The 25,948-nt window shown below is 44.9% G+C and overlaps 1 protein-coding gene across 13 annotated transcripts in view; it reads right to left on the minus strand.

The window, feature by feature from the left end:
- Positions 1-10,519: 10,519 nt before the first annotated feature.
- The window catches only part of FHL2 (four and a half LIM domains 2), a 77,285-nt gene continuing 61,856 nt past the window's right edge, over positions 10,520-25,948 (minus strand). For 6 of the 13 annotated variants that reach the window (XM_080685314.1, XM_080685306.1, XM_080685304.1 and 3 more), the window contains 3 exons: positions 17,589-17,758; positions 15,146-15,332; positions 11,719-13,211 (listed from right to left, as the gene is read on the minus strand). In XM_080685314.1, coding sequence (XP_080541440.1) covers positions 13,060-13,211; positions 15,146-15,332; positions 17,589-17,758 — 509 coding nt within the window. In that variant the 3' untranslated portion in view covers positions 11,719-13,059. Of the gene's footprint in view, positions 13,212-15,145; positions 15,333-17,588; positions 17,759-25,948 lie in introns of all 13 variants that reach the window. The other 7 variants (XM_080685310.1, XM_080685309.1, XM_080685303.1 and 4 more) reach the window with 3 other exon arrangements.

The following is a 25,948-nucleotide window of genomic DNA, read 5'->3' on the forward strand; positions in this document are numbered from 1 at the left end:
ACTCAGCCCTCTCTGTGTCTCCGCGTTTCCGTGTCCCCACGCCCCGCCCCCCAGCGCAGTAAACAATGATTCCTGTGCACACCTCTGCAAGAAAGCCACCCTCACTTTCTGACCCGATGACAGTCCACCTTCTCCCCGTAGGAGTCTGGGTCCCCAGAGTCTCGCTGGAAACTGGAGTTCAGACCAGTCGGGAGCTTGTGTCTCCCTTCGGACTGAAAAAAAAAACAGCGCACCCAGTCGCCAGCCGCCAGCCCGATTCACGCACCTCTGTACCTCTGCTTTTCCATGCTTGTGCATGTCCTACCAGGTCTCAATGCTCTTTTCTCTTTCCTTCTAGTTGTAGAACTTCTACTCAGCCAGCTTTCCCGTGGTTCTGGATGATAGACGTTTTGTCTTTTAGTTGTAGTTTTAGTGTGGTTGTGAGAGGCAGCACGTACAGGTGTATCCCTTATGCCGCCATATTGTTTTTTTCAGAACTGCATTATTTTAGAGCTAGTCGGAAGTATTGTTCAATGTCATGATTCCCAGCTGGGGTAGCGGCCCATGCGGGCTCTGCAGACCCCTGTGGGGGTGTGGCGGCTCCGATCGCAGTTCACTACTTTCAGGATTCTTCCCTTTATCTTTGGCTTTCAACATTTCAACATTTTGACTATGATATATCTGGGTACGGATATCTGCATTTTTCCTACTGTGAGTTTGTCAGGCTTCCTGGATAATTTTTAGATTAATGTTTTTCATCAAATTTGGGAAGTTTTTAGCCATTAATTCTTTTTAAAAATATATATATTTTAATTGATTTCAGAGAGGAAGGGAGAGGGAGAGATAGAAACATCAATGGTGAGAGAGAATCATTGATCGGCTGCTTCCTGCACGCCCCCTACGGGGTATGGAGCACACAACCCAAGCATGTGCCCTTGACTGGAATCAAACCCGGGACCCTTGAGTCTGCAGGCCGACGCTCTATCCACCGAGCCAAACCAGCCAGGGCCAGCCATCAATTCTTAAAGCATTTTTTTCTGTCCCTTTTCCTTCTCCTCTCCCAGTATCTCCGTTTTGCATGTGTTGGTGCACTTAATGGTGGTTCGCATTTCTCTGAGGCTCTATTCATTGTTTTCTTTTTTCCCTGTTTTTCAGATTTCATGATCTTTATTGATCTGTCTTCATGTTCCCTGATTTCCTCTCCTCCCAGCTCAGGCTTCTGTAGTGGTTTCTCATGTTGGTTATTGCACTTTCAGACTCCAAAATTTCCATTTGGCTCTTTTTAAGAAGGTTCACCGCTTTATTGGTATTCTCACTCTGATGAGTAATTGTTATTACAAACTAGAGGCCCAGTGCACGAATTCATGCATGGTGGTGGTGGGGGGGGGTGGTTCCCTCAGCCCAGCCTGCACCCTCTCCAATCCGGGACCCTTCAGGGGATGTCCTATGGAATCGGGCCTAAACCGGCAGTCGGACATCCCTCTCACAATCCGGGACCACTGGCTCTGAACTCCTCACCTGCCTGCCTGCCTGATCACACCTAACTGCCCCCCTGCTGGCCTGGTCACCCCCAACTGCACCCCCTGCAGGCATAGTCGCCCCCAACTGACCTCCCCCGTCGGCCTGGTTTCCCCTTACTGCACCTCCTGCCAGCGTGGTCATGCCCAACTGCCCCCCCCCAACCTGGTTGCCTCCAACTGCCCCCCATGCCGGCCTGGTCGCCCTATGCAGCCTGTTGCTCGGTCATTTGGTCACCCCTCATTAACCCCCCTGCTGGCCTGGTTGCCTCACACAGCCTGTTCGGTCGTCCGTTCAGTTGTTTTGGATGCGATGGTTGCTTAGCCTTTTATATATATAGATGTTCCTTTCATTCTCTAAGCATGGTTTCCTTTAGGTCTTTGAACATGTTCATAATAATGCTCAGCCAGGTCAGAGCTTCTGCTTAGCCCTCTGAGCAGACAAGGCTTTTAAGAGCTTTGCTGCTCTGTGTGTGGCTTGGGGAATGCTCTCATGTCTCCTACACGTCCTCTGACTGCTCTTCAGTGGAGGCAGCCCCATCCATGCCATCTCTTGGATCCCCAGCGGCAAGTGGGATCTCCTGAGGGCTCTTCTTCCCCTGGTTTTCTGGTAAACTAGCTAGTCTGCCATTTTGCTTTTTACTACTAGTCTCATGGAACTACTAGCTCCCTGGTAGTTGCTTGCCACTAAGATCTTTGTTTTTGACACGCTGGGTAATTTAAGGTTGGATATGTTTTGTGTAGCTGTGTTTTTAACCAGGAACAAGTAAGATGTTCCATAATGAGATTTGGAAAGCTTTTACTTTTGTGTTTTTTTTTGGAATACTGCTATTTTTATTTTCTGAAGCACATTTGCAAGAATGCTTTTACTTTTATATTATTGTGGATGAAAGGGGCCACATGCTGACCTGAAAAGCTCAGGGAAGGCCTGCATGGCGGTCTTGCAAACTCAGAGACCTAAAGTCACCACAAAGGATAATCTGAAATTAAACTTTACCTAAAAGCAGTTATGGTGGGTAGTTACATCCTAGGCCAGTATCTTCACTGACAAGGTCAACCTTTACCTTAACTGAGCCTATTTGTCTTTTTGCATCTATAATAACATACCCTTGAAATGTCTGGATAACTTGTAACTTCCCTTTTTCTGGATCCCTTGGGGCACAACCTAATGTGCCTGGGCACCAGGACAGATACCACAGATTCCTTCACTATTATCACGTTAATTGTTCCTGCACCCACCTAAGTATGTGTCTATCATTTTAGTTTTTATCCAATCCCAGTGGTTTCCCTGCTTTGCTTTCTCCCACCTCTCTAGTCTATCACCAATGGATTTCATGTAACCCACCTACGTTCCTTTCCTTTGATTGCAATGTATAAATACAGATGTAACCCGCCATTCTCTGGAGCATTATCTCAATCCATTGAGGTTCTGCTTCCCGGCCATTGTCGATAAACTCCAATAAACTCACAAAAATTCTTTACAGGTTTGAATGTTTTCATGTTAACATTATAAAGTAGAAGATGGCAAAACAACTAACAAGGGTGGGTTTATTCTTCTTGAGCAAAGCCTCCAGCTCACTGTAACTCTGGCGGCCTGGCTCACGTGGTCAGACACCCTCCTGGTGGCAGCCTGATGGAGACGGGCTGGGGTCCCACCAGACTTTCCCTGGCACACCGTTTCATTTTATAACAATTTATCTTTTTTGATGAAACTATTAACAGATGTCCCCTTTTCCCCGCCAGTGACCCTTTCTAACCCACCCCCATCTGCTGCCCTGGCCTTCACTACTCTATGGTCTGTATCCATGGGCTATGCATATATGCATACAAGTTCTTTGGGTAATCTCTTCCCTCTGAGAATCATCAGTCTGTTCCCTGCTTCCATGTCTCTGGATCTATTTTGTTTGTGAGTTTATTTTGTTCATTAGCTTCCACATATGAGTGACATCATGTGATACTTGTCTTTCTCTGGCTTATTTCACTTAGCATGATACTCTCCAGGTCCCTCCATGCTGTCTCTAAGGGTAAGAGATCATTATTTTTTACTGCTACATAATATTCCATGGTATAAATGTACCATAGTTTTTTTGTTGTTAATTCTTACTGGAGGCTATTTCTTCCATTGATTTTAGAGAGAGTGGAAGGGAGGGGGGCAAAGGAGAGAAAAGATAAACATTGACGGATTGGAAAAATGGCGGCGGAATAGACAGACGTGTTCCGAGCCTTGTCCCGAGCAGAAAGAAAGAACAGCTGAGGGTCGCACTAGGAGTGTTTGTTGGCAAGTTGGGGGACAGCTGAACTCCAGAAGAAGGTGGGAGACTGCTAGACGGGGTTCCCCTGACCTGGCAGCTCCCACTGCGGCTGGGTCCCCTCCCCCTCCCGGAGCTGCGGGCTTGGACGCGGAGTCGCCGCCATCTGGAACCGGAAAGTGGAGCTTATCGGAAGCCTGAGAATCCACAGCTGCGGCACCCACGGAACAGCTGCAAGCCCCAGAACAACGCTCCCCAATTGGCGCAAACACACGGATTCAGAGGAGCTCTACACTCCACCACGGAAAGGTCAGATTTCGCCTGGGATAAGGTGAGGTCTCTGGTCCCAGCGCGAGAGAGGAACGCGCATTTTGCGGGAGCTGGAGGACCAGGGAAGTCTGTGCCTAGAAAAATCGGTGGCTGCTGGGGCTGGCGTGATCTGTGAATGTGGAAGGGGGTCCTCAGAGCTGCTAACAGAAGGGCTCTCTAAAAAGCAACCCATTTTGATCTGAAGTGCAGGGACACCCTAAGAATTTCAGGGGTGTGCTAGACTTACGCGCAGCCACGGAGTGCGCACACTTGGGCTTTTTCCTCTTGAAATTCTTGCTTCTGATTACTAAGCCCAATTCATAGGTTCACCCAGTTGGGGACACCCTGGGAGACTGCAGGGGAAAGTTGTTTTTCTGGAACCTGGGGATTGGAGCAGGGAGTGACCATCGGAGAGCCAGCTCTGAGGCAGCCCACTCCCACAAACCGGTAGTGAGTGCCACAGGGAAAGAAGGCTCTAACACTCCCTAGAGAGGCCATAGATAAACCCGGAAGTCAATCCAGAAACACTGCCACCCAGGGGCTGAATCACAAATTGACTCTTATGTAATCAAAAATAAAGGAATACGAATTAAGACACACCGCCTGCTTAAAATCAGGACTGGCTTACATCACTGAAGAGCAGTGGAACGCAGGGAACTGCAATACTGTCCGGACTGAGAAACAGGCGTGCCAAACAGAACAACAGAGGAAGTGAATGACCTTCACTACTCCACATTTTATTTTTATTTTTTATTTTTTTATTTTCATTTTTTGCATCTTTTACTCAAGAAACTAATTTTTTTCCTCACTTGATTTTACCTTTTTAATTATTACATTTTTATTTTCAATCCGTATTATTACTACTGCTATTTTATCTTTTTTTTTTTTTTAAGTGTCATTTTATTTTCTCTTCATTTTGTTTTGGGATTAATGTTCTACATTCTATTTTTATCTTTCCTTTAGCATCATTTTACTCTATATCAAATCTACCTTTATGCCATCACTCTCTTCCTCACTTTTCCCTTTTCAGTGTCCTGTTTATCTTACCCCTTTCCTGCTTTAGATTTTCTCAATTCTTTCTGTTTACCCCCTTTTAAAATTTCACCCTACTTATATATCTAATCTCCAATCCCCTGCTCCAAGTCCATACACACCTCTCTCTTCGCTGTCTTAACTATCCAAAAAATTGTTTTTCTCTCTGTCCTTTTGTTGTTGTTCGCTTGAATGTAGATTATATTGAATTTTTATGCTTTTTTGTGAGATTGTTTTGCTTATTCTTCTTTTGTTTATTTTTTTGTTTGTTTAGTGCTTCTGTTTTCCCTTGCCTCACTCAATATTAGTTGGTGTTGTAGTTTGTATTAATCCCCAGGTACTTGTTGCTGGCATTTGCTGGGATAAGTGATTGTTCTATTGGAGTTTTATCCCCAATATATATAGCCTGTTTCCCTTTCTCTCTTAGTCTCTTTCTTGTCTCTCTTACTTTTTTTTCTTCTTCTTTTCCCTTTTCCCAATTTCATTTTGACACCCCCTTTTTTTTTCTTCTTCTTTCTTTCTTTTTCCTCTTCTTCTTTCTCTACTATCCCCTAATTTGCCTTTCTCTGGTGGTCACCTTTATTGGAGGTTATTAATATCGTGAATACATTTCTGTTCAGTGCCTTGTGTGTTGTACCTGGTAGTGCTGTATTTTGTGCCTTTAAATCGACGCAGGAGAGAGAGAACTACATAACCAGACACCCAGAGAAGAGAGACCATGGGGAGACAAAGACACAGCCCGCATTTGAAAGAAAAGCAGGCATCACCAGAAAAGGAAGTAAACGAAATGGAGGCAAGCAACCTTCCAGAAAAAGAATTCAGAGAAATGGTCATAAGGTGGCTGAAAAGAATGGAAGACAAATTCGACAATATGAGCAAGAACCAAGAGGAAATGAAGAAGAACCAAGAAGAAATGAAAAATGACATCGCTGCTGTAAAGAACTCAATAGAAAGCATCAAGAGTAGACTAGAAGAAGCAGAGGACCGCATCAGTGAGCTAGAAGACAAGATGGGGAAAAATACCCAAGTAGAGCATCTTCTAGAAAAAAAAATTAAAAGGCAGGAGGAGAGCCTAAGGGAACTTTGGGACAACACGAAACAAAACAACATCCGCATAATAGGGGTTCCAGAAGGAAAGGAAGCTGAGCAAGGAATAGAAAACCTCTTTGAAGAAATAATGACAGAAAATTTCCCTGATATAGAGAAGAAAAAACCCACACAAATCCAAGAAGCTCACAGAGTCCCAAGCAAAATGAACCCCAAAAGACTGACGCCAAGGCACATTATAATTAAATTGGCAAACACCAACGACAAAGTAAGAATCTTAAAAGCGGCAAGAGAGAGACAGAAAATTACATACAAAGGAACCCCCATCAGACTAGCAACTGATTTCTCAACAGAAACTCATCAGGCCAGAAGGGAATGGAATGAAATATACAAATTCATGCAAAGGAAGGGTCTGAATCCAAGAATACTGTACCCAGCAAGGCTGTCAATCAAAATTGAAGGTGAAATCAGGAGCTTCACAGACAAAAAAGGACTAAGGGAATTTATTACCACCAAACCAGCAATGCAAGAAATGCTAAAGGGTCTGCTGTAAAAAAAAAAAAAAGAAATAGGAAGCGAAGAAGGAACACAGGTGTAAAGAATAGGAATGGCGACAAATAAGTACCTATCAATAATAACTTTAAATGTAAACGGATTAAATGCCCCAATCAAAAGACATAGGGTAATGGATTGGATAAGAAAACATGACCCATATATCTGCTGTCTACAAGAAACCCACCTCAGAAAATAGACGCACACAGACTGAGGGTGAAGGGATGGAAAAAGGTTTTCCAGGCAAATGGAACTGAAAAAAAAGCTGGGGTAGCAATACTTATATCTGACAAATTAGATCTCAAACTGAAGGACATAACAAGAGATAAGGAAGGCCACTTCATAATACTAAAGGGAGCAATCCAACAAGAAGAAATAACTCTGGTAAACATATATGCACCCAATACAGGAGCACCCAAATACATAAAAAACTCCTGGAGGATATCAAGGGAGAGATTGACAGCAATACAATCATAGTAGGAGACTTTAATACCCCACTATCACCATTGGACAAATCCTCTAAACAAAAAATCAGCAAAGAAACATCAATCCTAAATGACTCACTAGACCAGATGGAATTAATTGACATCTTCAGAACATTTCACCCCAAAGCCACAGAATATACATTCTTCTCAAGTGCACATGGGTCATTTTCAAAGATAGACCATATGTTGGGACATAGGCAAAGTCTCTTCAAATTCAAGAAGATAGAAATCATATCAAGCATCTTCTCAGACCACAGTGGCATAAAACTGGAAATCAACTACAATAAAAACAACCCAAAGAAATCAAACACATGGAGACTAAACAGCATGCTATTAAACCATGACTGGGTTACCAGAGAGATCAAAGAAGAAATAAAAAACATCATGACAACAAATGACAATGAAAACACTACAATCCAAAATCTATGGGACACAGCGAAAGCAGTCTTGAGAGGGAAGTTCATAGCTCTACAAGCCTACTGCAAAAAACAAGAAACAGGGGTAATAAATTACCTAACCCAACAACTCAAAGAGTTAGAAAAAGAGCAACAAGAAAAGCCCAGTGTAAGCAGAAGGAAGGAAATAATAAAGATCAGAGCAGAGATAAACGACATAGAGACCAAAGAAACAATACAAAAGATCAACAAAACCAAGAGCTGGTTCTTTGAAAAGATAAACAAGATTGATGAACCTCTAGCCAGGCTCACCAAGAAGCAAAAGAGAGGACCCAAATAAACAAAATCAGAAATGAAAGAGGTGAAATCACAACAGATCCCGCCGAAATACAAAGGATTGTTAAAAAATACTACGAACAACTCTATTCCAACTAATTGGACAACCTGGAGGAAATGGACATATTCCTAGAAAAATATAACCTTCCAAAACTCAATCAGGAAGAATCTAAACAGCTCAATATGCCAGTAACTATGGAAGAAATTGAAGCAGTCATCAAAGAGCTTCCGGCAAACAAAAGCCCGGGGCCAGATGGCTTCACAGGAGAGTTTTACCAAACATTCAAGGAAGAACTAAAACCTATCCTCCTCAGACTATTCCAAAAAATTCAAGAGGAAGGAACACTTCCAAGCTCATTCTATGAAGCCAGCATCACCCTAATACCAAAACCAGATAAAGACAACACAATGAAAGAGAATTACAGGCCAATATCCCTCATGAATGTAGATGCCAAAATCCTCAACAAAATTCTAGCAAATCGGATCCAGCAGTACATGAGAAAGATCATACACCATGACCAAGTAGGGTTTATCCCAGGAATGCAAGGATGGTTCAATATCCGAAAATCAATAAATGTGATACATCACATAAACAAATTGAAAGATAAAAATCACATAGTCATATCAATTGATGCAGAAAAAGCATTTGACAAAATCCAACACCCTTTCTTGATAAAAACTCTCAACAAGGTGGGAATAGAAGGATCATACCTCAACATAATAAAAGCTATATATGATAAACCCACACCTAACATCATACTCAATGGGCAAAAACTAAAACCATTTCCCCTAAGAACAGGAACAAGACAAGGATGCCCACTCTCACCACTCCTGTTTGACATAGTACTGGAAGTATTAGCCATTGCAATTAGACAAGAAGAAGAAATAAAAGGCATCCAAATTGGAAAAGAAGAAGTAAAGCTGTCCTTATTTGCAGATGACATGATATTATACATAAAAAACCTGAAAGACTCTATCAAAAAACTAACAGACTTAATAAATGAATTCGGCAAGGTAGCAGGATACAAAATTAACGCCAAGAAATCTATGGCATTTCTATACACCAACAGTGAACTTACAGAAAGAGAGACTAAAAAAGCAATCCCATTTTCCATCGCACCAAAAAAATTAAGATACTTAGGAATAAACCTAACCAAGGAGGTAAAAGACCTATATGCGGAAAACTACAGGACACTGTAAAAAGAGATAGAGGAAGATGTAAACAGATGGAAGAACATACCATGTTCATGGATTGGTAGAATCAACATCATCAAAATGTCCATACTACCCAAAGCAATCTATAGATTCAATGCACTCCCCATTAAAATACCAACAGCATATTTCACAGACCTAGAAAGAACTCTCCAAAAATTCATCTGGAATAAAAAAAGACCCCGAATAGCCACAGCAATCCTGAGAAAGAAGAATAAAGTAGGAGGGATCTCAATACCAGATTTCAAGCTGTATTACAAAGCCACTGTCCTCAAAACAGCTTGGTACTGGCACAAGAACAGACATATAGATCAATGGAATAGAATAGAGAATCCAGATATCGACCCAAACCAATATGCACAATTAATATTTGACAAAGGAGGCATGAGCATACAATGGAGTCAAGACAGTCTCTTCAATAAATGGTGTTGGGAAAATTGGACAGATACATGCAAAAAAATGAAACTAGATCACCAACTTACACCATACACAAAAATAAACTCAAAATGGATACAGGACTTAAATATAAGACGCGAAACCATAAAAATACTAGAGGAATCCACAGGCAGCAAAATCTCAGACATATGCCAAAAGAACTTTTTCAGTGATACTGCCCCTAGGGCAATGGAAGCCAAAGAGAAAATAAACAAATGGGACTACATCAAAATAAAAAGCTTTTGCACAGCAAAAGAAACCATCAACAAAACAACAAGAAACCCCACTGTATGGGAGAACATATTTGCAAATGGTATCACTGATAAAGGTTTAATTTCCAACATCTACAGGCAGCTTATACAACTTAATAAAAGGAAGATAAAGGATCCAATAAAAAAATGGGCAATGGACCTAAATAGAATCTTTTCGAAAGAAGACAGAAGGAAGGCCAAGAGACACATGAAAACATGCTCAAAGTCACTAATTATCCGAGAGATGCAAATCAAAACGACAATGCGATACCATCTCACACCTGTCAGAATGGCAATCATCAACAAATCAACAAACGACAAGTGTTGGCGAGGATGCGGAGAAAAAGGAACCCTCGTGCACTGCTGGTGGGAATGCAGACTGGTGCAGCCACTGTGGAGAACAGTATGGAGTTTCCTCAAAAAACTGAAAATGGAACTCCCATTTGACCCAGTAATCCCACTCCTAGGAATATATCCTAAGAAACCAGAAACACCAATCAGAAAGGATATATGCACCCCTATGTTCATAGCAGCACAATTTACAATAGCTAAGATTTGGAAACAGCCTAGGTGCCCGTCAGCAGATGACTGGATCAGAAAACTATGGTACATCTACACAATGGAATACTATGCTGCCATAAAAAAGAAGGAATTACTACCATTTGTAGACACTTGGATGGAATTAGAGAACATTATGCTAAGTGAAATAAGCCAGTCAATGAAAGAAAAATACCACATGATCTCACTCATTTAGGGATAATGAAAAACATTATAAACTGATGAACCAAAAGATAGTTACAGAGGCAGTAAAGCATCAAACAGAGTGTCTAATTACAGCGGTAAGGTTAGGGAGAGGTGGGGGAAATAAGAGATCAACTGAAGGACTTGTATGCATGCATATAAGAGTAACCAACGGATGCAAAACATTGGGGGGTGAGGGCAGGTATGGGAGTGGGGTGGGGGGGGGCAATGGTAAGATATGTACACATATAATACCTTAATAAAAATTAAAAAAAAAAAGATAAACATTGACATGGGAGAGCCACATCAATCAGTTGCCTCCCATATGCACCCCAACTGGAGTGGGGAACCTGCAGCCTAGGTATGTGCCCTTGACCAGAATCAAACCTGGGACCCTTTGTTTCTTGGCTGATGCTCTAGCGCAGCCATGGGCAAACTACGGCCCGCGGGCCAGATACGCCCCGTTCGGCTGTTCTATCCGGCCCGTGGAGCCGAAAGAGCGGAGGGTTCTCTTGCTCTCCCCTCCGCTCCTTCACCAGCAGCAGTGTTAACATGGCAACGTCGGGAAACACAGCAGCAGCTCCTTCTTCTGAGTGGGCGGATTTATATAAATCCGCCCACTCAGAAGAAAGAACAACCTCTCAATCTTCCAGAGGCTCCTTGTAATGCCCGCGGACGCGTCCCCCGACATCACCCTGGGAATGCGTAGACACGTTATCGTGGTGATGTAGGGAGACACGCCCCTGGAGAGCACAGTATCAGAGCATTAGCTAAAAAGGAGACCAACAACACTGTTCCCACTGAAGTTGATGTTTTAAAGACCAAAAACCTTTCAACCCAGTCTACATTGCCATCTACATCTACGTCCCGGGCATAATTTGGAAGTTGCACTAAAGAAAATGTTTAATTTACTGTTTACACATTTTGTTCTTTTCTATTTGTTTTAGTTTTAAATTATTTTATTATATTTAAGTTTAATTTGAAAGGCTTTTGTACCTTTCCTTTGTTAGGCAATTTTATTTTGCCTTTGCCATCTTCAATATAAGGTATGTTATTGTGCTATGATTCCTCCATTTTTTGAAGTTTCAAATTATAATAATTAGTGTTTACATTCTTCTTGTTAAAATGTTTGAAATGAATAAAACTATTGAAATAAAAAAAAAAGACCATACCCTTTTATGTAATGATGTTTACTTTGAATTTATATTAGTTCACACAAACACTCCATCCATGCTTTTGTTCCGGCCCTCCAGTCCAGTTTAAGAACCCATTGTGGCCCTCGAGTCAAAAAGTTTGCCCACCTCTGCTCTAGCCACTGAGCCACCAGCCAGGGCAACCTCAGCTTTTTTATCCACTTTTTTTCTACTGATGGGCACTTGGGCTGTTCCAGATCTTAACTATTGTAAATTGCACTGCTGTGAACATAGGGGTGCATATATTCTTTCTGATTGGACACCATATCATTTTATCATGCGGCATTGTCTTAGAAAACGGAGGACCAAAGGTCAGCATTGTTACTCTTCTGGATAAATATGCAAGGCTTGAGCTCATAAACTGCTCAGTGCTTTCAGGTGTGTAGCCTGCTCTCCAGGTGACTGACAGACTGCTGCCCAGCCAGAAGCTCCGAGTGGCATCTTTATAGCAGTGATTCTACACTTCCTGCAGGCACCAGAATGCCCTAAATGCTCAGGCGCCGCAAATACACAGAGCGAGCTGCCATCTCTGGCCTCTTGGCGCTGTGCCCTTTTGCAGTCCTTCACCTTAGGAAGAGAAGGCAGGTCAGTGCAAGATCCTTGACAGGAAAGCTCTGAGCTCTCAGTGGCCCCAAACTGCCTTCATTGTCACAGGCTTCCTCGGGAGCTCATGTAACTGCATCAAGTCAGAGCATTAAATTCAGGAGTTTGGGGAGGGGGGTCAGAGAAGGCAGCATGTGCTGATGGGAAGCTTGTCAGTGAAAGGTGCGATCCAGTTTCAGTCAACATGCCCACCCTCCAGGGCCCGCCCCTCAGACAGTGCATGGATCGCGCAGCACAGTGTCGATTACGCAGCCTTACTGTGCACTCACCACTCATCAGCCAAGAACCAAAGGGTGCTGGGTAGCTTTATTGCAAGTCATACAATCTCGCTGCAGGCCTCACACGACAGGAAGTGACAGCTGTAGGGACCAGCTCGTCATTATTTTCAAGTTCCTGACATGTTAATTGCACTTAAAATTAAATATGCAGTGAAAGAAAGATACATTTATAAAGATATTCAACGGGAAGTTTGCACTTGGATTTGCCTTGCTTAGTTATAAAAATTCACAACCATCTTCCCACCTAAGGTCTCCATAAGGGTTTCTCCTCCCCCGGGACTGGGTGAGTAGAAAGGGCGGAAGGGTTTACACAACGTGACTATGACTATCGCTGAGAAGCACAAGAGGAAAGCCTGGTGCGACTGGAGGAGGCGGGCTCCATGCTGCCCCCACGCGGGGACACGGGGACGTGGGGATGTGGGCCTGCCTGACGCCAGAGCCGCACTCAGATGTCCTTCCCGCAGTCGGGACACAGGATGTCGTCCCTCTCGGTGAGGAAGCCGCGGCCCACCAGCGACAGGGAGCACTTCTTGCAGTTGAAGCAGTCGTTGTGCCACTGCCGCTCCTCAAAGGAGATGTACTTTGTGCCGCCAAGTCCTGTCAGCGGAGAAGAATGACACAGGTGAGCACAGGTGAGTGGGATCCAGGCACAGCCCGAGGAGCTCAGGACTCTAAGGAGAAATAGCTAGAGAGCAGCATGTGGGGCGCACCCCAGTTCCAGAGCCCGTGTGCCCACCAGAAGGCACTCAGACAGCTGAGCGCCCCTCACCGGGCGCATGGCTGGCACCGACTTAATGCATGAAGCACTCCCAGGGAGGGTGGAGAGAAAAGGTTCCTTTTCTCTGGAATGACCGGGAAAGACCGCACAAAAGAAACAACGGGTGGGTGTGGAAGAGGGGGTGCACTTCCTTGCAGAGAGCAGTCCTGAGACAAGCCCCAGAAGCGTGCCATGAGGTGGTGGGAGTGGGGCGAGGCAGGGGTTTCGTGGCACTGGTGGGAGAGGGGAATCAAGCTTAGGAGGGTGTGTGGGCTACAGAGAACTGTCTCAGATTTTAAACGAAACGGTGGGAACACTTTTCAGTTTGGGTGCTTGGCCCCGGTTTGATGACTGATCCCTGTCACATGTCTGAGGGGCACTGCTGGTGTCACCAGCATTGTGGGTGCTGCCTCGGAGCCCTCAGGAATGAGGTAGATCAAGGTCTTGCTATCTTGGAGTTGGGATCAATTCTGATGGGATTTAGATCATGAATTGCAATTAGAGTTCTTTCCAGAGTTCATGCTCCAATCTACCGCATTAAACATAAGACAGCCGCAATGACTACTCCACTGGCACAGGTTGAAGTCTCAGACTAGAAGCCTGTAATTCGTGGAAAGGTAGTTGCTTTTGTAACTTAACTGGCGAGGCTGAGATTAGGCGTTAAATCTCTAACGTGGGGGAGACCAGCCTTGGCGCTTACCCCTCAGCTGGACAGTGAGGGCTGGGAGACAGGCAGACCTCGCTCACTGTGCTTCGCTGCGCCCACACATGCTGCGTTCTTTATACACTGAAGGCCAGACCCTCACCAGCAAAAAGCTTACAACTCACTTTATTGTGACACTGGCTGCACTGTGGTGGTCTAGACTCCAGACTGAACCCACAATGGCTCCCAGGTATGCCTTACTTGTTTTTCTTTTCTTTTTGTTACAGAGAGGAAGGAAGAGGGAGAGGGAGAGAGCGAAACATTGATGTGAGAGAGAAACATCGATCGCTTGCCTCCTGTAAGCACCCCGATTGGGGATGGAACCCACAAGCTTCTGTGCTGGTGTAGTCTCCCACTCTCCCCTCCCAGCTGCGCCCCGATTTGTGTGGCCACTTGTGGTGAACCCTCCCGAGACTGCAGTCTGACCAGCTGTCTGGTCCCCACACTGAATTCCTGTGTTTCATAGTTTAGGCCAGTGCCTGTCTGCCAGCCCGCTTTGCCCAGCCTTTGGGGGATAGGAAAGAACTACCCAGAAGGCTGCCCTCTGCCCTCAGACGGCCAGGGTGGCGCACGCTGGGGAAGCAGCACGCTGCGAGGGTGAAATTCCCGTCACTGCACAGATGGCTGCCACAGACCCACAGACTGCCGTTCTGGAGAGAACCCAGCCCAAAGCAGAAACAGACGGCCCCTGAGAACAGGCCATTCACGTGGGCGTCAGTGCTCAGGTGAGCCGGAGGGCACGTGTTCCTTGTCGAAGTGTCCAGGGTGCCAAGAAGCGGAGGCCAGCAGGAAGGTCGGCTCAGGCTGAGGCCTAGACCGCTCAGGAGCACGGGCCGACCTCCCCCCAATGCCAGGAACATTACTGCACTTTGCAGATGCTGGGTTCTTACAAATCGAAGGCAAGACCGCCACCAGCAACAAGCACGACTCGCTTTACTGCAGGGCCCAGAACCCAGCCCTCAGCCTCTGCAAGGTCTGCCCATGCAACAAACCCACGTGCCAGACTCTCTCCCGTCAGCCTTGGCTCGCGAGGAGGGGCAGGGCCGCGGCCTGGTGGCCCCAGACACTCACCGCTGATGGGGTTGGTGCAGCCGGCACACTTCTTGGCATACAGGTCGCAGAAGCAGTCCAGGCAGTAGGCAAACTCGTCCCGGGACGTGAAGCGCTGCCCGGACAGCGGCTTCTTACAGGCGGTGCACACAAAGCACTCCTTGTGCCAGGGCTGCTCCCGGTAGGTGACCCCTCCGGCGGTGATGGGCTGGAGAGGCAAGAGGGCAGGCAGAGCTCAGGTCCTGAGGCAGAGCAGCCTCCAGGAAACGTCAGTTCTGGTTCAAGGTCACTGAGAAACTGCTTCCCAGCCCTCACAGTCCCTGCTGCAGAGGCTAGCTTCCTGCTAGTGACGTGGATACAAGGTGCCACCCTCCATCCTCAGAGGGTGCTGGACTGGGTGCAGGTGTCAGGGGCAGGAGGCAGTGCCGGGTGAAGTCCAGAGCCTGCAGTGAGGAGGGCGACCCTAACCTAACCCTGACCTTGAAGGCCTGGGCCCGGGGCCACTTGTCTGTAATGACCAGGGTCCCCCTGGTCCAGTCACTGCTGTGGAAGAGGCTAAGGCCATGTAGGATGGACCTGCAGGGCCGCAGGGCAGCTGGGAGAGGCCTTAGGCCCCCTCCTCGCCCATCTCGGCTCTAGGACTGCACGAAAGCCAGGCACACACTGGTCAGCAACACCTCCACCTGACCTGCTACTTCCCATTGGCACTGTTGCTTTCCGTGTTCAGTTAACCAATGGATGAGGACAGAGCCGAGTCCGGATCTCAGCTGGCCGTGGGCCGGCCATGCATGACGGAGGATGCTGCACTGGCACTCACAGTGCATCCTGAACACTGCTGCCCGTCCAGCTCCTGCTCTAGTCCTTATAAAGACAGATATGACTTCCATCTTGCAGATGAACAAACTGAGACCCCGAGACATTAAGTGACTTGCCTGAGAATTCATAAATAGCAAAGTAGATACAGAGTTCAGGACTTCCTTCTATCCTGTATTCTCTTCATTAAAGTATAAGCCATTAATAATTATCCAACAAGTGCTGCTCTTAAGGAGTAGAATTTATGCAAAATATGTTGGGTGGCAAAGTATCTCTAAGGCTACAGGGCGTTTTTGTGGCAGATGCTTCATCTGGAACAGCCTCCCTCGCTCTGCCCATCCAGACTCCATGCCCCACCACAGTGGCAGAAAGGGATGCTTCTGGCATGAACGCTGACAGGTGTGCTGATGAACACACACACGGGCAGCCCACATGGCGTGCCTTCATTTCCCAAGGGAACAGGACAGTGAGGTGGGAAAGAAGGCCAAGGCAGAGGACCCTCTAAAGGGAAGTTCCATGGGTCTCACTGAAAAACAACAACAAAAAGGGAGTGCGTATGGAAGAGGGTTCCATGAAGGGACGAAGGAATAAACAGCATAGACCAGCCGTGGGCAAACTACGGCCCGCGGGCCGGATCCAGCTGTTCTATCCGGTTCTCTTGCTCTCACCTCCACTCCTTTACTTTGAATTTATATTAGTTCACACAAACACTCCATCCATGCTTTTGTTCCGGCCCTCCGGTCCAATTTAAGAACCCATTGTGGACCTTGAGTCAAAAAGTTTGCCCACCCCTGGCATAGACACATGGTCGTGAGAGGGAGCATAGGAGAAATGGAATTCAAAATAGTAAAGAAAAAATGGAAACAAGAGAAGGAAAGGAGGTGGAGACTGAAGAAAAGCCTAATACTCTGCCCTTTGAAACGGTGCAGGCAGGTGGCTGGCAGGGAATGGGGACACGGCACAGAGAGAAAACGGGCGGGAGCCGGTCTGCACTTAGTCTCGTGACAGCAGGCCAGGGTGCTGGTGGCAGTGGAGGGTGCACAGTCCTCACCGTGTCAGGTCCTGCCCTCACCGTGTCAGGACCTGTGTGTGTGAGTGGACACTGGGAAATGAAGTTACACCTGAAAGGCACAGACGAGGGGGGACAGGATAGGCGGGAGGGAGACGGCTTCCTCCAGGTGCAGGGCTCTGTCCTCTCTAACCTAACGGCCATGCAGCCATGGCCTAGGCCGCTGGGGGCAGGTAACTGATGATCTGCCCTCCCGGGTTGGCCGTTCCCTGACTTCGCCCTCCCACCACCTCTTTTCCTTTCACAGCAGTTGGTTTCTGGCTTAGTTTCTTCCAGAGCAAGATAACAGAGACAGCTCTGGGTTCATAAGTTCTCCTCACAACGAGTCACACATGAGCACACATCTGGGGAAGAAGAAGGAAGGAAGGAAGGATTTTATCTCATACCACAGTGCTCATGCCTGAAAAGACTGGAACACAGGTCCCATGGGCCAGTGTCCGGAGCACATGAGAATTATGGACAGGGTGACAGAGGTGTAACTTCTGTTCCAGTGTCACAGCTGTCACCTCTTCTGGGAAGGGCAAGCAGGGGGGCCATGGCCCACACTGACTCGCGTGGGCAAGGTCCAGCAGGCCCGGGTACCTTTTTGCACTGAACACACTGCAGGGCATGCTGCTTCTCATAGCAGGGCACGCAGAAGTTCTGCTCATCCTTGGGGATAAAGCTCTTGGTCCCGATGGGCTGCTGACAGCGGTGGCAGATGAAGCAGGTCTCGTGCCAGCTGCTGCCCTTGTACTCCATCTTGCGGGTACCTGTGGTGACAGGCAAGAACAAAGCGGCGCTGTGACCGATGGCTGGGTGCAGTCTGCCCTGGGGCCGGCCACCCGCTCGGTCTGCGCACAGTGAGGCGCTTTGCTCTCAAAGGCTCACTTCTAAGTGCGATGCTTTTTAGGTTGTAGAGAGGTGCCCACTGCTATACACCCAGCTCCTAGAACAACATCTGTACATACTCAGTGTGTGTGTGTGCACATGACGTGAAAAAATATTCTTGTCTCTTAGCATTGCAAAACACAAAGAAATCTGGCATAGCTCAGACTAACCCATGAATCTGGAGCAGAGGTACCTGTATGAACAACCCTGCTGCTAGGGGATGGAAATGGCAGGGGAGAAGAAACCTGGAGCCCCCCTGCGCAGCTCAGCGAGGACCCTCCACATCTCACCCAGCAAGGTGGTGCACACTGAGCTGTGATGCCCAGTGCCTCCCACACTGCACCCGCGCTACTAGTAAATGAGTGACATCTCATTTCCTTCCAAGTAACTATTATCATGTGATATGTTCACATAATTTCTTCAAGTAGATTAAGAAGATGGAGAACAGAGGACTAAAAATGGCAGCAGAGTAAGTGGATGCTGCATAGACATAATCCCAGGAACAAACTGGAATTGCAACTAAAATACAGAAAAACTTCCTGAAAAATCAATGGAAAACTCGCAGGAGAGAACCCTGCTAGCTGAGGACTGAAAGTAAAGGCCCCATAGAGACTGGTAGGAAGGGTAGAGGCACAAAAGGGCTGGTGGGCACCCACAGACAGCAACTGAAGTCCTAGAGAGATATCTCAGCGGTGGGGGTGGGGGGGTGGTGCCACGGAGAACTCTGGGATCTAATCTCCAAGCTGGGCTCCCCAGAAAAAAGCACCAGAACTGAGAAGGGTACCCATATAACATCTGGGTGTGAAAAGCAGCAGGGTACTGTCTGCCAGGGAGTGACAGCTGAAAATTCAGGCACCTGCTTAAAAGGCCAATGCACATAATTCCCTGTGGAGCCACCCACCTTGTGCTCAGGCAGAGGGAGGGTGAAGTGGACTGGAGCTGTGAGAGCAGAAGCCAGGACTGGGGACTCAGGGGATAGAGCTCAGAAGGCAGAAACCCCAAGTTTCCTGGGCTGAGTCATTCCCTCACATAATGGAGGACATCTTTCCCACATAGACATCTGCCTTGCCTGGGGAGAAGACAGTCGACACACCCTATTGGAAAACACCTTGCCCTGAGGCCACTTAAGAGATTAAAAATAACAATTAGATTCCAAGCAGAAGCAACTGCCCCACCCTCTTACCACACCTGAGGACGATTGTCTGGGGGCAATTCAAGTCGGAATCCTATTAGTCTGTAGACAGAGGGGTCTCTGGAGGCTTTGAGTCTTTGCCTGATCCAATTAGTCAGATACAGCCTTTAACTCTGTCCTGCACTAGAGATTGAGAGGTGTAGAGGATCTACCTAATACATAGTCACAAACTCAAACAGACAACCAAAATGAGGAGACAAAAAAAACCAACCCCCAAATGAAAGAACTAGAGAATTCTCCAGAAGAGATAAATGAAGCAGAGATAAGAAATTTATAAGAAGCAGAGTTCAGAGTAATGATGGTAAAGATGCTCAACAGCATGAAAAAAGATAGTAACTATGAAAAAAGAACAGTCTGAAATAAAGAATGACATAACACAACTAAAGAACACATTGGAAGAAATACACAGCAGATTAGGGGAAGCTGAGGATCTAACCAGTGAATTAGAAGACAGAGTTGAAAATATCACTCGATCAGAGAACCAAAAGAAAAAAAAAACACAATTAAAAAGCAGGAGGATAGCTTAAGGGAGCTGTGGGACAATGTGAAATGTAATAATATTAGAATAGCTGGTGTGCCAAAAGAGGCGGAAAGGGAGAAAGGAATAGTGTTTAAAGAAATAATGGCAGAAAACTTCCATAACCTGGTAAAGGAAAAAGTCACGCAAGCTCAGGAGGCACAGAGTCCCAAGCAAGTAGAACCCAAATAGGCCCACACCCAGACATATCATAATTAAAATGCCAAAAATTAAAGACAAAGAGAGAATCTGAAAGGCAGCAAGAGAAAAGAAAACTGTTACCTACAAAGGGTTCCCATAAGGCTGACACCTGATTTCTCAACAGAAACTCTACAGGCCAGAAGGGAATGGCATGAAGTACTCAAGGTAATGGAAAGCAAGGATCTGAGACCAAGATTACTATATCCAGCAAGGCCATCATTCAAAATAGATGGTCAAATAAAGAGCTTCCCTGACAAAAAAAAAAAAAAAAAAGGCTAATGGAGTACATCACTACCAAGCCAGCATTACAAGAAATGCTAAAGGGACTGCTGTAATGAGAAGAAACAGAGAGAGAAACCTAGCCATACAGAATTAAAATGGTTATAAAAAAGTACCTATTAATAATAACCCAAGTGTAAAGGGATTAAATGCTCCAAACAAAAGGTGAAAGGTAGCTGAATGGATAAAAAAACATGACCCAATTATATGCTGTCAACAACAGACCCACCTGAAAACAAAAGACTCACAGAGAATGAGAGTGAAGGGATGGAAAAAAATTTTCCATGCAAATGGAAAAGAAAAAAAAGCTGGAGTTGCAATACTTATATCCAAAAAAATAAACTTTAAAATGAAGGCCATTACAGGAGACAACAAAGGTCACTACATAATACTAAAGGGATCGATCCAACAAGAGGATATAACCCTGGTAAACATATATGCACCTAATATAGGAGCACCTAAATATATCTATACCTATATCTATATCTATATCTATATCTATATCTATATCTATATCTATATCTATATCTATATCTATATCTACATCTATATCTATCTATATAACTTCCAGAGAACTTTAACAGAGATATCGACAACAATACAGTCATGATAGGGAACTCTAACACCCCTCTCACTTCACTGGATAGATCTTCCAGACAAAAACTTAACAAGGAAACAGTGACTCTAAAGGACACACTAGATCAGGTGGATTTAATTAACATTTGTAGAACATATCATGCCACTGCAGCAGAAAATACATTCTTCTCAAGTGCTCATGGATCATTCACAAAGATAGACCACATGTTAGGACACAAAACAAGCCTCTACAAGTTCAAGAAGATTGAAGTCATATCAAGGATTTCTTAGATCACAGTGGAATGAAATTAGAAATCAACTACAGTAAAAACACCCCGAATACATTCAAACACATGGAGGCTAAATAGCATGTTATTAAACAACTAGAGCCCAGTGCACTAAATTCGTGCACGGGGGGTGGGGGTGGGGGGGTGGGGAGGTGTCCCTCAGCCCAGCCTGCACCCTCTCCAAACTGGGACTTCTCGAGGGATGTCCGACTGACCGTTTAGGCCCAATCCCAGTAGATCGGGCCTAAACGGGCAGTCGGACATCCCTCTCACAATCCAGGACTGCTGGCTCCCAACTGCTCACCTGCCTGCCTTCCTGATTGCCCCTAACTGCTTCTGCCTGCCAGCCTGATCACCCCCTAGCCACTCCCCTGCCAGCCTGATTGATGCCTAACTGTGCCCCTGCCAGCCTGTTTGCCCCTAACTGCCTTCCCCTGCAGGCCTGGTCACCCCTAACTTCCCTCCCCAGCAGGCTTGATTGCCCCCAACTTCCCTCCCTTGCAGGCCTGGTCCCTACCAAATGCCCTCCCCTGCTGGCCTGATCACCCACAACTGCCCTCCCCTGCAGGCCTGGTTCCTCCCAACTGCCCTCCCCTGCTGGCCATCTTGTGGTGGCCATCTTGTGTCCACATGGGGGCAGGATCTTTGACCACATGAGGGCAGCCATCTTGTGTGTTGGAGTGATGGTCAATCTGCATATTACTCTTTTATTAGGTAGGGTAGAGGCCTGGTGCATGGGTGGAGGCCAGCTTGTTTGCCCTGAAGGGTGTCCTGGATCAGGGTGGGGGTTCCCTTGGGGTGTGGGACGGCCTGGGCGAGGGGCCTGTGGTGGTTTGCAGGCTGGCCACACCCCCCGGTGACCCAAGCAGAGGCCCTGGGATCTGGGATTTATTTATCTTCTACAATTGAAACTTCGTAGCCAGGAGTGGAGCCAAGCCTTCTGCTCACTCCATGGTGGCAGCCATTTATCATTTCTGTTGGGATTTATGTATCTTCTATAACTGAAACTTTGTAGCCTTAAGTGGAGGCCTGGGCCAGCCAGGGCTGCAGAAGCTTGGCTTCCTCCATCGCCACGGGCAACCCTAGCCTCCTGCTGTCTCCAGCTCCGTGGCTGCCGCCATTTCTGTTGGGCTTTATTTATCTTCTATAGTTGAAACTTTGTAGCATTGAGTGGAGGCCTGGGCAGGCAAGGGCAGGCTGAAAGCTTGGCTTCCTCCATTGCCAGGGAAACCCAAGCCTCCCTCCTGCTCTTTGTGGCTGCAGCCATCTTGGTTGGGTTTATTTGCATATTCCCTCCTGATTGGCTGGTGGGCATGGCTGGTGGGCGTGGCTTGTGGGTGTAGCAGAGATATGGTCAATTTGCATATTGCTCTTTTATTAGATAGGATGAATGGGTTACCAACGAGATCAAGAAAAAAATAAAAAACTTCCTGGAAACCAATGAAAATGAATACACAACAACCCAAAATCTCTGGGACACAGCAAAAGCAGTCCTAAGAGGGAAGTTCATAACACTACAGGCCTACCTCAAAAAACAAGAAAAATCAGATATAAACTATTTAACCCTACAACTTAAAGAACTAGAAAGAGAACAACAACAACAACAACAAAAGCCCAGAGTGAGTAGAAGGAAGGAAATAATAAAGACTAAAGCAGAAATAACATAGAGACTAAAAAACAATACAATAATCAATGAAAGCAAGAGTTGCTTCTTTGAAAGGATAAACAAAATTGATAAAGTGTTAGCCAGACTCATCAAGAAACAAAGAGAGAGTACCCAAATAAATAAAATCAGAAACAAAAGTGGAGAAGCAACCACTGACACTACAGAATTACAAAGAAATGCAAGAAAATACTATGAAAAACTATATGCCAACAAGCTGGACCATGTGAATAAAATAGACAAAATCCTATAAAAATATAATCTTCCAAAACTGAATTAGGAGGAATCAGAAAATCTGAATAGGCCAATAACAACTGATGAAATGGAAGCAGTATTCAAAAAACTCCCAGCAAACAAAAGCCCAGGTCCAGATGGCTTCACAGGGGAGTTTTACCAAACATTCAAAGAACTAACATCTATACTCCAAACTATTTCAGAAAATCCAAGAGGAAGAAACATTTCCAAACTCTTTTTACAAGGCCAGCATTACCCTAATTCTAAAACCAGATAAAGACACTACAAGAAAGATAATTACAGGCCAATATCCCTGATGAACACAGATGCTAAAATCTTCAACAAAATATTAGCAAATTTGATGAAGCAATATATTAAAAATATCATACACCATGATCAAGGGCACACTAGATCAGGTGGATTTGATTGACATTTATAGAACATATGCCCATGCAGCAGAATATACAAGTGGGATTTATTCCAGGGATGCAAGGATGGTACAATATTCACAAATCAAGAAATGTGAAACATCACATAAACCAATTGAAAGACAAAAATCACATGATCATATCAATAGACAAAGAGAAAGGATTTGACAAAATCCAACAGCCATTTTTGATAAAAATTCTCAGCAATGTGGGAATAGAGGGAACATATCTCAATATGATAAAGGCAATATACGACCAACCTACAGCCAACATCACACCCAAGGGGCAAAAACTACAAAACCATTTCCTCTAAGAACAGGAACAAGACAGAGATGCCCACTTTCACCACTCCCGTTTGACATAGTACTGGAAGTGCTGGCCATAGCAATCAGACAAGAAGAAGAAATAAAAGGCATCCAAATTGGAAACGAAGTAAAACTGTCATTATTCACATGATATTGTACATAGAAAACCCTAAAGACTCCATAAAAAAATAGACTTCATAAATGAATTTGGCAATGTAGTAGAATACAAAATTAACACCCATTAATCTATGGCTTTTTTATACACCAATAATTAACTCACAGAAAGAAACTAAAAAAATAAGTCCATTTACTATTGCACACACAAAAAATTAAGATTCCTAGGAATAAATTTAATGAAGGAGGTAAAAGACCTGTACTCAGAAAACTACAGGACGTTGATAAAAGAGATAGAGGAAGACATAAACAAATAGAAGAATACATCGTGTTCATGGATTGGTAGAATCAACATCATTAAAATGTCCATACTACCCAAAGCAATCTGTACATTCATTGCAATCCCCATTAAAATACCAATGGCATATTTCATAGACCTAGAACAAACTCTCCAAAAATTCATATGGAATAAAAAAAGACCCTGAATAGCCACAGCCCTGAGAAAGAAGAACAAAGTTGGAGGGATCACAATACCAGATATCGAACTATATTACAAAGCCACTGTTCTCAGAACTGCCTGGTACTGGCACAAGAACAGACATACAGACCAATGGAACCAAACAGAGAACCCAGAAATCAATCCAAGCCATCATGCTCAATTAATATTTGACAAAGGTGGCATGAACATACAATGGAGTCAAGACAGTCTCTTCAATAAATGGTGTTGGGAAAATTGGACAGATACATGCAAAAAAAAAAATGAAACTAGATCACCAACTTACACCATACACAAAAATAAACTCAAAATGGATAAAGGACTTAAACATAAGATGGGAAACCATAAAAATTTTAGAAGAATCAATAGGCAGCAAAATAACAGACATATGTCATAACAATATCTTTACTGATACAGCTCCTGACCTAGGACAATGGAAACTAAGGAGAAAATAAACAAATGGGACTACATCAAAATAAAAAGCTTCTGCACAGCAAAAGAAACCATCAACAAAACAACAAGAAAGCCCACAGCATGGGAGAACATATTTGCCAATGTTATCCCTGAAAAGGATTTAAACTCCAAAATTTACAGGGAACTCATACAATTTAACAAAAGGACGATAAACAATCCAATCAGAAAATGGGCAAAGGACTTAGATACTTTTCAAAAGAGGACATACAGAAGGCCAAGAGACATATGAAAACATGCTCAAAGTTACTGATGCAAATCAAAACAACAATGAGGTACCAGCTCACACCTGTCAGAATGGCTATCATCAACAAATCAACAAATGACAAGTGTTGGTGAGGATGTGGAGAAAAAGGAACCCTCGTGCACTCCTGGTGGGAATGCAGACTGGTGCAGCCACTGTGGAAGACAGTACGGCGTTTCCTCAAAAAATTAAAAATAGAACTCCCATTTGACACAGTCATCCCACTTCTAGGAATATATCCCAAGAAATCAGAAACACCAATCAGAAATGACATATGCACCTCTATGTTCATAGCAGCACAATTCACCATAGCTAAGATTTGGAAACAGCCTAAGTGCCCATCAGCAGATGAGTGTATTAAAAAACTGTGGTACATCTACACAATGGAATACTATGCAACTATAAAAAAGAAGGAAAATTTGCCATTTGCAACAGCATAGATGGACCTGGAGAGTATTATGCTAAGCAAAATAAGCCAGTCAGAGAAAGATAAATACCACATGGTCTCACTCATTTGTGGAATATAACGAATAACATAAACTGATGAACAAAAATAGAGCCAGAGAAAAAAAATACTTTAGAATATATTAGAACTAGTCCTGTTACTTGCATGAATTATTTTATATGTTGTAAAAAAATAAAATAAAATAAATTTTAAAAATAAATAAGAAGAAGATGGAGAACAGAAATGCTTTTTGGTTCACCCCACCCCTACCCCCATGCCTGATTCACAGAAAACATTCAATACTTGTTGATCGATGTCTTCCCCATACTTTACCAAAAAAAAAGTGTGTATATTTACTGAAAGACATGGTTCAAGACAGACAAGTATGTGAGCACCGCTGGTATGAAGCAGAAGTAAAGTACTTGGAGAAAGGGAGCACAAGGGATGAAGGAAGGAGAAGCATGGCGCCAGCTCGCCGGCTCGCTGCACACAGCCCGGGGCAAACCCAGACGCTGCCCGCGCAGGGAAGTTTTATTGGAATCAGCCACACCCACTCACGCGGTCCTTCCGCAGGTGCTTTCACGCTGCCTGCAGAGGGGAGCAGCCGTGACAGGGCTGTG

Source organism: Plecotus auritus, assembly GCF_963455305.1.
Source record: "Plecotus auritus genome assembly, chromosome: 8".
NCBI lineage: Eukaryota > Metazoa > Chordata > Mammalia > Chiroptera > Vespertilionidae > Plecotus > Plecotus auritus.